This window comes from Embiotoca jacksoni, unplaced genomic scaffold, assembly GCF_022577435.1.
Source record: "Embiotoca jacksoni isolate LCO1_2020_lvr unplaced genomic scaffold, fEmbJac1.0.p SCAF_18, whole genome shotgun sequence".
Lineage (NCBI taxonomy): Eukaryota > Metazoa > Chordata > Actinopteri > Embiotocidae > Embiotoca > Embiotoca jacksoni.
The window spans coordinates 9,956,478-9,970,076 of NW_027185318.1; the positions used below are offsets into that span (position 1 = coordinate 9,956,478).

General features: G+C 42.1%; 1 protein-coding gene and 1 long non-coding RNA gene across 5 annotated transcripts in view; both read left to right on the forward strand.

Annotated features, from left to right (window-relative positions):
* The window catches only part of LOC138200181 (uncharacterized), a 4,884-nt gene extending 1,938 nt beyond the window's left edge, over positions 1-2,946 (forward strand). The window contains exons 2-3 of the long non-coding RNA XR_011178387.1: positions 1-196; positions 307-2,946. The exon at positions 1-196 is cut by the window's left edge and continues 518 nt beyond it. This is a non-coding gene — a long non-coding RNA (uncharacterized lncRNA). The remainder of the gene's footprint in view (positions 197-306) is intronic.
* slc7a14a (solute carrier family 7 member 14a) overlaps positions 1-13,106 on the forward strand; it is a 58,250-nt gene extending 45,144 nt beyond the window's left edge. For all 4 annotated transcript variants that reach the window (XM_069152689.1, XM_069152688.1, XM_069152687.1 and 1 more), the window contains exons 4-10: positions 2,960-3,177; positions 3,301-3,447; positions 5,521-5,729; positions 5,831-5,978; positions 6,687-7,182; positions 7,268-7,504; positions 8,239-13,106. In XM_069152689.1, the coding sequence (XP_069008790.1) occupies positions 2,960-3,177; positions 3,301-3,447; positions 5,521-5,729; positions 5,831-5,978; positions 6,687-7,182; positions 7,268-7,504; positions 8,239-8,522 (1,739 nt within the window). In that variant the 3' untranslated portion in view covers positions 8,523-13,106. The remainder of the gene's footprint in view (positions 1-2,959; positions 3,178-3,300; positions 3,448-5,520; positions 5,730-5,830; positions 5,979-6,686; positions 7,183-7,267; positions 7,505-8,238) is intronic.
* Positions 13,107-13,599: the final 493 nt, after the last annotated feature.

Here is a 13,599-nt window from a genome sequence, read left to right on the forward strand (position 1 = left end):
TCTGATGCTAAAGAAGCAAACCTCAGCGAGGAGTTGGCTCGCAGAGATGAAGGATGGAGGAGCACCCTACAAGAATTGGAGAAGGAGAAGGACCTGCTCTGTGAAAAACTCTGAAAAAGAGGAAGAGTGCAGGAAGATGACAAGCGAGGCAGACGAGGAGATCAAACTCCTTCACTCCAAGAATAACCATCTTCAGGTACACTGGTTATTTTACTTCACAGCGATGGCTGTTTGGATCGTAACGGCTTGTTTCAGACCTCCTCACAGTTTAACAGGATATAACGTATTCTTTCTTTTTCTCTGCAGCTTGCTTTGAACATGAAAGAGCTGGAGAAGAGAAAGACAGCGGAAGAGGAAAATGGCAAGCAAAGAACGGAAGAGAAAGAACAGATTGAAAATGACGGGAGCAAAGACATTGGGGAGGTGCAGAAGGATACTGAGAAAAAAGAGACGAAGAAGAAGAACAGGAGACGTTACTGGTTTCTGCTCTGCGGGTCAGCTCCAGCAGAGCATCCTTCCCCCTGAAACCCCCAACCTCCATCCCCATCCACTGTCCTACCTTAACCCCTCCTCCCTTCACCGTTTACCTCCACCCATTACCTCCCCTCCCTCTCCCCCTCCACCCGACTCCTTTGCCCTCCCTCCCCCTCTCCACCTGACTCCTTTACCCACATACTTGTAAATATATTGTGCGTTTGTTTAATACAGTTCAATTGAATCAAGTTACATTGTTTTTGCATTTCTAAATAAGTAAAAAAAAAAAAAAGAAAAAAGAATTAGTCATTGTTTTTTGAGGAACAATCACATATCACTTGTTTTAGACTTCATTTTAAATAGAAGTGGAAGAGACTGACTCATGGAAAACCTCTCTACAAGAGCAGAGTAAAAGATAATCTAATAAATGGTTCTAAAATGCAAAAACAAAAGCAACTCTATGGAACAAAAGAAAAGGAACGCAGTGGCTTCTCTGAATGTATTTTTCATATAAAATACACAAAAGGTGACACAAAGTGGTTGCAGGGCAGTAACTGCCACAAATGATCTCACAACTGGTATACACCTGAAATGATCTTTGCTATTTTGTCAAACAGATGTACTTACACACTGATGTTTCAGTAGTCATTATCTGTTGATGTCATACCAAACCAGTCCCTTTATTTTAACTACACTTTGCTGCTCTGATGCTTACCGTTTGTATTTTGACTCAAGTTAGATTTTTCATGCACAACTTTTAACTGTACAACCTCGGGTCCCCGACAACACACCCACCGAGTTTGAAGCAGAGTGGACAAACGGTTGTGAAGATAATCGAGAGTGATTACTGAAAATAAGTGCGTTGCATCACTAGAGTTCAGTGATACAGTTGCTGCAGTGTGGCACATGTTACACAATAGAAAAACACTTCCTGGAAATAGCTTTTGCTATTTCAAAATGTTTGTTTTTGCTAGAGATATAATGTTATTGCATGCACAGTTTTTTAAGTGTATTTTTTGGCATCTTCCGCCTTTGCTAGATAGAGACAGTGAAAGACAAGCTGGCAATAGGGAGGAAAGCAGCGGGGCACCGGTAGGGTTTTTAAAATCCACACCTTATCAGCTGCAGTCATAAAACTGTCAAGCAAGGTTTCATGTCGAGATCCTCTGATAAATTTCTTTCCCTTTTTCCTCCTTACTCCCCGAAAGAACATCACATCAGTTCAACTCTTGAAGCTTTAGTTGTAGAAGGCAAATACTTCCTGCTGTAGTGGTTTAAACACACATTATCCTGGGTTGAACCACAGTTATGCAAATCTGTTGACCCAAAAAAGGGAATTTAATAAACCCTGTCTTTGCTGATATTCAGTATTTTTGTACTGAATATCGTTAGTCCCTTAGCGTCATGACTTAGAGAAGCACAGTGTTATCTCTACCACAGAAAATCTGTTTTTCATCAGTCTTTCAAATTGGCCCTTCTCTATCTCAATCACACCAAATCCTAATAAAAATTCTGATGGTGAAAAGCCAAGACCATCTGGGAGATCATCCAAACCACAGCAGATTTTTTATTTTTTTATTTTGATTCCAGGAAACATTCAAACAGCATTTTTTTTGGAAGTCATGCCATTATCCAAAGTAGCAGCAACCGTCGCATCTTCAATTTCTAACCACAAAAACACAAACCATAAATTTTCCAGCCCGCTAACCTGAACCACGAGGAAGCTCCCTGCTAATCTGGTGTAATACTATAGCTCATGTGTGCCAGCTGCGTGTCTATCTGGGTGACACTGCCCCGTCAGTGACTTCCTGTTGGCCACTGACAGCGTGTCAGTGTGTGTGTGGTCACATGACAAGCAGCGTGGCCAGCTGCTCCACATCCTCATGGAAAGTTAAGAGTTTCCCTTTCCTGCTGGAAAACGCCCCTGGGAACAAGTGGAATTTAGCTCAAAAAATATTTCGGTCGTTTCCAAACATACATGAGCTGGGTTCTTGTGGATCATGTGCTTCGTTCAGTTAGAATCAATTGTAATTAATGAGAAACTATTTTGCTGTGCTGAGTGACGAGGTGGAGTGGAGTGTATCTTTCTTATGAATCCAATACAATACTTCATGATGTATGACAGCTTACCTGACAAATATAGTGTTGTTGGTGTGCCAAATATAAATCTGTTTCCATTGCTAAGAGTTATAGAAATTTAGAGAGTTCTGTTTGTAGGTGGTCTGATAATCAGTCTTAAGATACCAAACACTAAAATTATTCCTTTGTCCACAATGTATTGTTTACTCTTAATTCTTTTGCACTGTGCTGGTGACAGTGAAAGTACTACCATTGTTTTAAATGAATTTTTCAAAAGTCTACACTAATGTTGAAATGATGACTAATTAATAAATGGTCCACTTGAACTTCAACGTTTTTGGAAAAAAAAAAATCATCTCTGTCTTAAACAACTACATGTGTTTGGGCATGTGTGTTTCCTCTCCAGGTAAAGGAGAGCAGTCATACCCAGACATGCTGGCGCTGCTGATTGCACTGCTGGTGACGGTGATCGTGGCTTTGGGGGTGAAGAACTCGGTGGGCTTCAACAACGTGCTGAACGTCATCAACCTCATCGTGTGGGTGTTCATGATGATCGCCGGGCTCTTCTTTGTCAATGGAGAGAACTGGGACGAGGGGAGATTCCTGCCCTTTGGCTGGTCAGGGGTACGCACACGCTCTCACACACACACACACACAAACGTAAACAAGACAGTTTGTATCTTATAACGCCATATTTTTGTGACCTTTAGATAAGCCATCATTTCTCTCTCCTCCTCCCTGCTGCAGGTGATGCAGGGTGCAGCCACCTGCTTCTATGCCTTCATTGGATTTGACATCATCGCCACAACAGGGGAAGAGGCCAAGAGTCCCAACACCTCCATCCCCTACGCCATCACCGCCTCACTCATCACCTGCCTCACTGCCTACGTCTCCGTAAGTTACCTCAGACACTATAAACGTATTGTATATAGATTTATCTCTCTCTAAGAATGTGTGGGCGTCAAGAAGTGGGCTGGGAACAAAATAGAATTTAAAAAAAAAATGCTTATTCTTGTCACTCAAACTATCACTGTTCGAACCAGACATTTTTGTCATAGTCAATTATAATTTTTTTGGCATGCACAGTCAAGTATTGAGGTGGGATAATGAATTAGCTGTGTGACTCAATGTCTGAAAATTCAATTTCTGTTTCACAAATAAACATGATCACATCAACTGTGGGAAGACAGTAGGCTATAATCACAGAACAGATTTCTATTCCATACACCTACGTAGCTATTTCAATATTTTGAAGAACAAGTGGCAAAAGCAGTGCCATTTCATCTATGATTTCAGTCCATGTTTTGTTTACTTTGTCCGCTTTATTTTGTGACACGATCTTTACTTTCAGCTAAAAATGTAAACACCTATGTCTGCTGGTTTATTTCTCATTCTTCGCCTTCACACCCTCGGCGATGGCTTTCAGTCCTTGTCTCCTTACCTGTGAATCCCAGCTAGAAGTGTCGCCCCAAATGTTGGAAAGCTTCTAAAAAAAGATGGAAAGATCGAGTGTGATGATGCTCCTCCTGCACACCAACTGTGTGGGTGTGTATCTCACCTCTGATGTTTGTGTATTCAGCTCACACAGCCTTCCAACTTGCCTAATGTGTGCTGGATGGTTGTTGCTAGGGGTGCTGTGTCACTGCAGCCTATCAGAAATAGGCAATTTTTCAGCATCTCCTCGGGCAAAGATTGCATCAATTTCAAAACTTCACTACTTCTTTTTTGTAAATCCCTGTCTCTCTCTCGAAGTCTCTCTCTGTCTCCCAGTTGCATCTATTTCTCCACATCACCTCTGCTGTGCTCCAAAATATATTTTGTCAGCCTCTGTTAGGCTCCATGTTTCTTTGATCTATCTGTCTGGTATAACTTCTCTGCTCCCACGCGGATCATCTAGCTGCTGCAGTTCAATCTCCAGTCATTAAACACATTCCATGACACGTTTATTTTCTGGCGACACCTAAATTAGGATTCGTAAAAATACACATTTTCCTTCAGTGGTCCCACTGACTGTTTTTCCTGAGCATTTCCCTCACAGTTATGCTCTTAAATTGAAGGTCAGTGAATATTTATGTAGGGCCAGAAAGGAAGTGAATTATGTTGAAAGATGATTTTGGGGAACCCTCAGTCGTGAAGGAGGAGTCACATGAATGTGCAAACTGAAAACTAGCTGTCAGCTTGCTGAAATGGGCGATGTATGATGCAGTTTGGGATCAGCTTTGCTCTCTCAAACGAATATGTTTACAAGGATTTATTGTAGGATTCCCTCTAGATTAGCTCTTGACTGGTTCAGCCGCACTGTCAAGCAGCCTGTGCCTAGATTGGATGAAAGGTTAAAGGGCAGAGGGTTACTAAGCAGAGATACTGATCTCTGTATCTTCGTTTCTGTGAGGGGCTAGTCTTTTTATTTTTATCATTCCTCTCGTTCTGTAATCTGTTTGTGCAAATCCGTCTCTTTGCAGCACAGCATTTGTGACAGATGGCCCTGCATGATTTGACACATCAGATGCACAGATAAAAAAAACGTACACACGCACACAATAAAAGAGAAGCATGATGAATGAACATTTTGCTTGCGATGCTATGTGCACTGCGAGGATGTTCATAGCATCTGTCAAATTATTCTGATGAAGTCATAAGAAAAATCTCACCACAAAGTTTATTCAGTAGCTCTTCTGGAGCTTTTGGCCACATGACATGATCTTCGTCATCTTTTTTCTCATTGAGTTTTTTGTTGTTGTTTTCCTGTGAAAACAGGTGTCTGCTACAGTTTTTATTATACTATATTTCTACACATAATGGCAACAACATTTTTTTATTATTATTTAACCTGGTAACATTGACAGTAGAGTTCCTCTATTTCATTAAATTTCCAGATGAAATCTGACTTTTTTTTTTCCAAAGATGGAGTTTATAACTGAATAATCTTCTTAATTAACCAATTCTGTGTTTGTGGGTTCCATCCAGGTTTCTGTGATACTGACACTGATGGTACCGTACAATGAGATTGACACAGACGCCCCGCTGATGGAGATGTTCGCCGTGCACGGCTGCATGTTCGCAAAGTACATTGTGGCAGTGGGCTCTATAGCCGGACTGACTGTGTCCCTCCTGGGCTCCCTGTTTCCCTTGCCCAGGGTCATCTACGCCATGGCAGGGGACGGCCTGCTGTTTAAGTCAGTTCACACAGTACTTTGGTGTTTGTTTATTTTTCATATCAGTGTAAATGAGGGAGGCATTTTAGTCGCAGTCTGCTCATCTTTCTGTGTGTGTACAGGTTCCTGGCCAACGTGTCTTCCTACACAGAGACCCCCGCTGTAGCCTGCGTGGTGTCTGGCTTCCTGGCTGCCCTGTTGTCCCTCCTTGTCAGCCTCAGAGACCTCATAGAGATGATGTCCATAGGAACCCTGCTCGCCTATACCCTGGTGAGTGTAATGAAGGTGGAAACATAGATACACTGTACACCACAGGGGTGCCTGCTTGATGCAGGTGACTCACTATATTATCTCCCAGTATGACAGATTTATTCTCAGTGTTTTATAACCTGGTGGAGGGCTATCTATTGTCCAGCTGCTATTTTTATTTATGAAACAAGTGACGCTGTGTTTTCCTGCTTAGTTTCTGTCTCAAGTGGCACTTACACTATGTAAAAGATTGTGATTATTTTTTTCTTTTAAATGGTTGGACCGTCAGAGTTGTTGAAAAAGGTTCGGCTCTTTGAAGGAGCTCTCAAGGATTGCACATGGAAATTGATTTTTCCCGGGAAAACTAATCCCTCCAATACACGATTTATACAGAATTAAGACATAGCTGGAAATGTATGTAAACAGCAACTCTTAGCAGCATCTATAATACCAGCAGCTCACAACTACATTTAAATATTACTGGATGTTCTAGTCAGCTTGTTAATCAGTCAATCAAATGCCCAGTCATAACCAACACAGTGCCCCATATGCTCAGTTCATACATTAGAAGTTAAGAAAAAGCAAACTGTGAAACTTGCATATGTTGTTTGCTAAAGAACAAAACGTTTGAAATAATTCTTCTTGTGGCACATGACAAACTGTTTTTTTTGATAGGGCAGTCAAGTCTTTCTGATTTTATATAAACCAGTTCCCTCTCCTCCTCTCCAGGTGAGCCTCTGTGTGCTCCTGCTGCGTTATCAACCTGAGGGCGACATCCACGGCTTCGTGAACTTCCTCTCCGAGGAGCAGAACAACAAGATGAAGGAGGGCGTCCTGGCCGAGTGCGAGAAAGACGTCTGCTCACCAACCAGCGAGGGCGAAGAGTACGGCGGTCCACCCACGAACACCTGCGGAGCCAAGAACCTGCCTTCGCTGGGTGACAACGAGATGCTGATCGGAAAACCGGATAAGACCGCATACAACGCCAGCCACCCCAACTACGGTACGGTGGATATGACCACGGGCATTGAAGCAGAGGAGTCAGAGGGCGGGATGTCCCGGCGGTTGAAGAAACTGATCGGACCACGCTACTATACCCTGAGAATCCGACTGGGCCTCCCGGGAAAGATGGACAGGCCAACTCCAGCCACAGGGAAAACTGTCACTGTGTGTGTGCTGCTGCTCTTCATCTTCATCTTCGCTTTCTGCTCCTTTATAATTTTTGGTGAGAAAAAGTACACAACCTCTTTCATGTTTACAGTATGACGTAAGCATACATTAATTATTTTTCTTTTTTTCTTTTCCCTCAGGAGCAAGCAGTATCGGGGAGGGTCGTTGGTGGGCCTTGCTGCTATTAATCGTCTTCATCCTCATCCTTGCCCTTTTGGTCATCATCATCCTCCAGCAGCCAGAGAACCCAAAACGGCTGCCCTACATGGCGCCCTGTGTGCCCTTCGTACCTGCTTCAGCCATGCTGGTCAATATCTACCTCATGCTCAAACTGTCTGCCATCACCTGGATACGGTTTTCAATCTGGTGCTTCGTGGGTAAGCGACCACTTTCCTGAATGATTTTACGTTTTTGTTTTCTTTGTTGTCATTTTGAAGGCAGGAAGCCATTTCTGCCATCCTGGACAGATGGGAACTGACCATGTTTTGATATTAAACAATGTCTCAGCTCAATTGATCTCAAACAATGGAGTGATTCATTTCATTTCTCTTGAAAATGGGCAGTAAACTTGGGTGTGGGTCTCGTATACTTGCTGTTTTTTTTTTTTTTTTTTGTAGAAGAACAGGAAAGGCTCATATTTCTTTTATTTCCTGCTTCAGTTGTATCAGTCCTGTTCATCTGTATTTGTCTTGTATTTGAAGTCTTGCTTCTCCTTTTTTTTTTTTTTTTTTTTCACTGCTCATATAAAGACAGAATCATGCAGACTGGTGCCCAGCAGATCTGATTTTGTTTGTACCCACATACTAGTGGACATTTGTAATTTATTTTACTGTGTGTGGGATTGCTGACTCACTCAGAGTGGGATGAATTGTTTTTAAGTTGATGGAGAGTTTACTAGTGATTAGAAATTTGCATTTCAGCTCCTAAAATTGTGCCACAAGCTCTAAAATGCTGTGTCTGCTTGTTTTTTCCCGTGTGTGTACATATTGTTGCACAAACTGACTCAGCAGCTTTGTGCTACTCTTATTGGTGTGGTTTCTTGTTGTCGTAATTTCAATACAATAAACTTCCTGAATCTAGAATATATTGACAAGTTTTCATGTCTCTTCAGGGGTGCTCATCTACTTCGGTTATGGCATGTGGAACAGCAAGCTGGAGATCACGGCCAGAGAGAACGAGGTGCATGCCTCCACCTACCAGCGCTACGACCAAGGCGTGGACGAAGGCTTCTGCGGCTTCGACGATGACTTCTACCCTCCCACCACTGAGCCCTGGAAGGAAGGGCAGACCTCGGCCCCCGTGGCGAAACCTGAAAGCGACGGGACGCCCTCGAAAAGCGGTGCCAAAACCGTCGCCAATCACGGCCTCGCTGAGGAGGACCCGATGGATTTCTGAAGGGACTGACTCTGTGTTACCCTGAATGTACTGCCTTGTCTGCTGCCCGGGGGAAAGGGAGGGGAACAGTATGTGAGTGCATGGATGTTTGCGTGTGTGTGTGTGTGTGTGTGTGTGTGTGTGTGTGTGTGTGTGTGTGTGTGTGTGTGTGTGCGCATGCATGCATGCATGCATGCCAGCGTGTGTGTATTTGTTTGTGTGTCTCACCCTTGGGCTAGATTGTTTCTTGGAAGCGGAACAGCTTTTCTGTCACCTTACTTCACCGCGCTCCTACACAAATGTGGACGTCAAGGTCATGAGTGTCTTGACACATTCACTTGTTATTCACTCACTGGAGTCCACATCCCACACACAGACAGGCCAGATAAAAAAAAAAAAGTCCGGACGTAGCAAAAGATAAAATAAAAATGTGGATCACTGGGGTTTGAAATGTAGGACATTGTGTTGAGCAATTCTTTTTTTTTTTAACTGTTTATATCCAAGAATTACAGGAGTGGAGAGGGTGATGAAATGTGATAGATGAATCAGCACCTCTCTTCCCGTTTCAACACAGACAAGAAAGTTAGATGACAGCATGCTGAGTCCAAATGACTTCCGAAGGCCAGGTCTGACTTTCTCTGCTCACTGTATTTCCAATGGAGAGAAAAAATGTCTACACATGCACTTAAAAAACACATACACAAAAACACAAAACGGCTTTATGTTTCACCTAACATCTAGCCCAAGGGACTCAGAAGTGGATTTGGAAAAGGGTGTTGATGTTTTCTGTCACAAATAGTACTTGGACTTTGCTTGCAATAGTGCCTTCATCTGCTGTATGTGAGTTTCTGATTATGTCTGTTTTCTACTTTAATTTTGCCTGTGTTTGTGTGTTTGTGTGAGTGTGTGAGTGAGAGAGAGAGAGGATGTACTGTATGCACACGAACTCCACCTTTTCCATTGATGTGTGTATGAAATGTGTTTTATTCTGTATGTGTAGGTATTTTTGTTCCTCCCACTCTGCCCCAGCATGAAGCTCAAAACCAATTCACCTGCAACAAAGCATATCATTGTGCAAAGGATCTCATGCTCATCAGTTTACCTAAGAAAAAAAGAGGAGAGAATAGACTGTGTACCAGAAAGAAAAGGAGAACAGGTTGAATCCTAACTCACAACCTGCAGGATTTATTGTGATAAATGTCATATCTTCTCTTCAGTCATTTCTGTGTGCTTGTCTCTCTGTCGTTGAGATTCCTGCCAGGGCCGGGAAGGAATTAACTTTCGGTTCATTCAATTCGGAAAATAGATTTACTTCCTAGTTTGTATCTTTTCTCCCAGTGGAGAAAACACAATTAGGGATATAAAATGTTTTCTTTTTTCTTTTTGCTGATTATAGGGTAGACTTCATGTTGAACCATGTTTTTCAACCACTCTCCGGACACCAGTACTTTTCATGCAGTCCCTAACTGACAAGTAATGAGTTGCAAACTATTTTTCAGACTTACTTTTACTGAGTGAACTGAAATTGAATCCCTCCCCTTCACCCTCCCTCTTTCTCCACATTGCATATCCTCTACTTCCGCCTCTCCTCTTGCTCTTCCAGCCCACCTCTTCCTCCATCTACTCGATATCCATCAGGACCTGTCATCAGGGAGTTACCACTCCAAGTCACAAGTGATAGTGTCGGGATTGGTTTTCAGTCAGGATTTGTAACAGCAATCTGTTCATGGCCTGTCGATCCATTAGCTCCTCTTTCACCTAAGGTTGTCTGCTGTCGCTGTTCTGATTTGTTGCCGGAGCATTTACTCCTCTCCCTGTGGTCCCTACTGAAACCACAGGGCCCAGACTGGTATGAGTGGGCCTCCCTTATGGCCCCTGGCTTCTTTATTTTTTTCTGCATGTAGCTTGTGCTGAAGTCCCACTCTTCACATGGTACCGACATTGATGCTGCACTAAGAAGTTGTGAAAATCACGCATTCATGGCATTGTAAGGGATTTTGGCGCACACCAAATAGCACACTGCTATGTTCTTATGTTGAGGGTGGGGGTGCTTCTGCAATAGCTGCTGCTATCTTCCCCGATTGTACTCCTTGTACCTTTTTCCTCGCGCCCCCTGTTGCTGCATCAGTCCCTTTCCAGGGAAGCCTTATTTGTCTAATGCACTAAATCTGAGGATGCCACGCTAAAACCCCCACCCTACCTCTGCTCCTCTCACAACCATCCGCACTCAGAAGAGAAAACTGAAAATATAAAAATAGGCCCTTTGGTGTCGGCCTGTGAAATGTTTGATTCCAAAAACAGCTTAGTTTCACAAGGATTTACACTCATATTGAATGATTCTGCAGCTCGCCAACGGAGGGAGAAGTTGTGTCTATCTGGAGTAAAGTGAAACATAAAGGTGTGGAGATTTGGGTTGTGGCACCAAGGTCATGTCTTTTCACAAAACCTAAGTGTTATAGTGACCTGGGAGTTTACATTTTATTACTGGGAATTACAGGATGTGTATTTTACTGCAAACATAATCTTTACCTAAACTCAGCCAACTTTAGCCATAGTTTAACCCCCCACCTCATATGTGGAATGGTAACAGCATAGCAGGGAGTGTAGTCCACAAGTATGACCACAATATGTTAACCACATTGTAAGTCGTATACATGGAGGAACTGATATTTAAAAAAATTGTTCACACTTAACGTAATATGAGGTTATGTCCAATTGTCCAATATCAACGTGCGGTGATTTGCTTGGAAAAAATAAATAAAAACCAGAGCACATCCGAAAACATTTGCACATTATTTCTCACACATATCCAAACATATATATTACATTTTGTACAATCAGCCAAAATACCTTACCCACCCAGTTCACCTCCTGACTCAGCCAAAAGATTCTCAACCGCATTGCATTCATAACTCAGCCAAAACAAAAAAGGCAAATTCAGGCGATGCCATGCCTCTGACACTGGACTGTACAGTACTTTATTATCTGCTCTGTGCATATGCATCGAGACTGTGTGTGAATGCATGTACACTACGTATGTGTGTGTGTGTGTGTGTGTGTGATGTGTGTTCTACGCCTGCGCCTCAATGTGACCGTTTGGTGAATGTGTAGCATGCCGTCATGCACGAGGCCCAGGCTTTAAATGTTGTACTTTGCATGTGGTGACTGATCGCAACGAGACATAATAGAACACTAAACCAAATCAAATGCAGGCTTAGTTCTTATTCCTGGGAAACCTTCCTCCCTCTGTGCTCCAGAGAGATTTAACAGGCGTTTAACAACCGAATAAGCTTCAACGACACAATGGTCCAGAATGTCACCTTATTGCTGCAGTTTGTATTCAAACTCAAATCTTTCTTTTACTTTACAACTTAATATCATATTAAATGAAAAATACATTCTAAGAGCGTTATTTACTGGATTCAATTCAATACTTATCTTTCCACTTTGCAGTAATCTCCTCACCCAGGTATGGGAACCGGAGTCCCATTTGAATAGGAAGTAGTACATGTAGCAAACACACTGATGTGGGGGGCGACTCCTCTCACATCCTCCCTCAAACACTTGCAGTCAGCCTACTTCCTATATGTCCATCCTCTCAACCGCAACCTCTGCAAGCCAAAGTCCACCATGTTTGTTTACTTTTCACATACAGGAGACGTTAGTTTCTTCAAAGTGAACACTTAAAGATAAAACAGAGCTAAGAGTTTTTTCATGGGAGGGTCTGCTAATAAGCTACTTTATCACAAGAGGATAGATTTTTCTTTTTCTGACAGTGACTTTAGTCAACAGTGCAATGATCATTTCTAAAAAAAAAAAAATCCTAGTTGCTAGTATTTCATTCAAAATTCTAAGTATTAGTCAAGACTCCGATGACGACATCAGATCCGTTTGTCCAGCAGTGAAAAGTACAACACTAAAGAAGGAGCAAACTAAAGGAAAAGTATTTTTCTACAGCTGTTTCCCATCCACAGGCCCTCCTCGGGAAGGTGTGCACAGCAGAGCCGGGTGGAGTTATCATTCTTCACTTTCTGTCTTTATGTTGAATCACAAGGAGGCCTGGGAGAAACTGCTAAAAAATATATTTTTACCAACTGTAGTCTCTCTAGAGTGATGAAGCTCATTTATAAACTTGAATCCTTTCCTTTGAAGGATTTTGAAACGGTCGGTCTAGACATCAATCGAAGGTTTCCAAGTAAGACAGAAAACATGCAGAGACTATTTTAATACAATTCTATAAAAGGTAAACTAGAATCACAATCAAATATTGCCACTATTGCTTTTAAAGTCAGCTACTATTTGTTTATTTTGTCTCGGAGAAGGCGTGCCATGTTCTTCCTGTGCTCTGTGTTCGCTGTGGCCAAGTGTCCAGTCAGTGTGTGTTGGACTTGTTGAGATTGGCTTCTCTCGCAAACAACTAGATATTCCTTTTTCTGTTATGTATATTTTGGCACAAATCTGTACGACGTACTTTTTTTCTATGTTCATTTTTGTCAGGTTTCTTCCATATGTGTGGTTATTTTTCTCCTGGGTGCACTGTTTTTTTGCTGAGTTGTTGATATTGCTTCCATGCAACAATGAAAGATATTTATTGCAAATACCAAACGGTGGCTTGCTCATTTATTCACGAGATAAATATGCACATACATACATACATACATACATACATACATACATACATATACAATGATATTATGCATGGTTGTAAGGGTGGATGTATTGTGGATAACAAAATCTTGATTTGAATATGACCCAGATGATTCACCCGTTTCACCAGATATGGTAAAAATGGCTAAATGCATTCAGGTCTGTTTTGGCCTGATAAGCTCAAATCTTTTCTTAAACTCTTAACCAAGCTGCTGCAGATTTGTCTTGCTATTTTGGTTGATTTTGTTATTAAAGAAATAGTTGTGCATTTTGAGAAATGCTTATTTGCAGAACCCTCTCTGGTGGCAGGATCAAATATCGATGGGAATTTTATCATTGTGTGTGTTTTAAGCTGTTTTGTCTTTTGTTGTATAAAGGCCCTACTCTGGTATTACCAGAGCCAAATTGGATATATAGGTCGGGCCTTCATTGAGGATTGTTTCCAGTCATT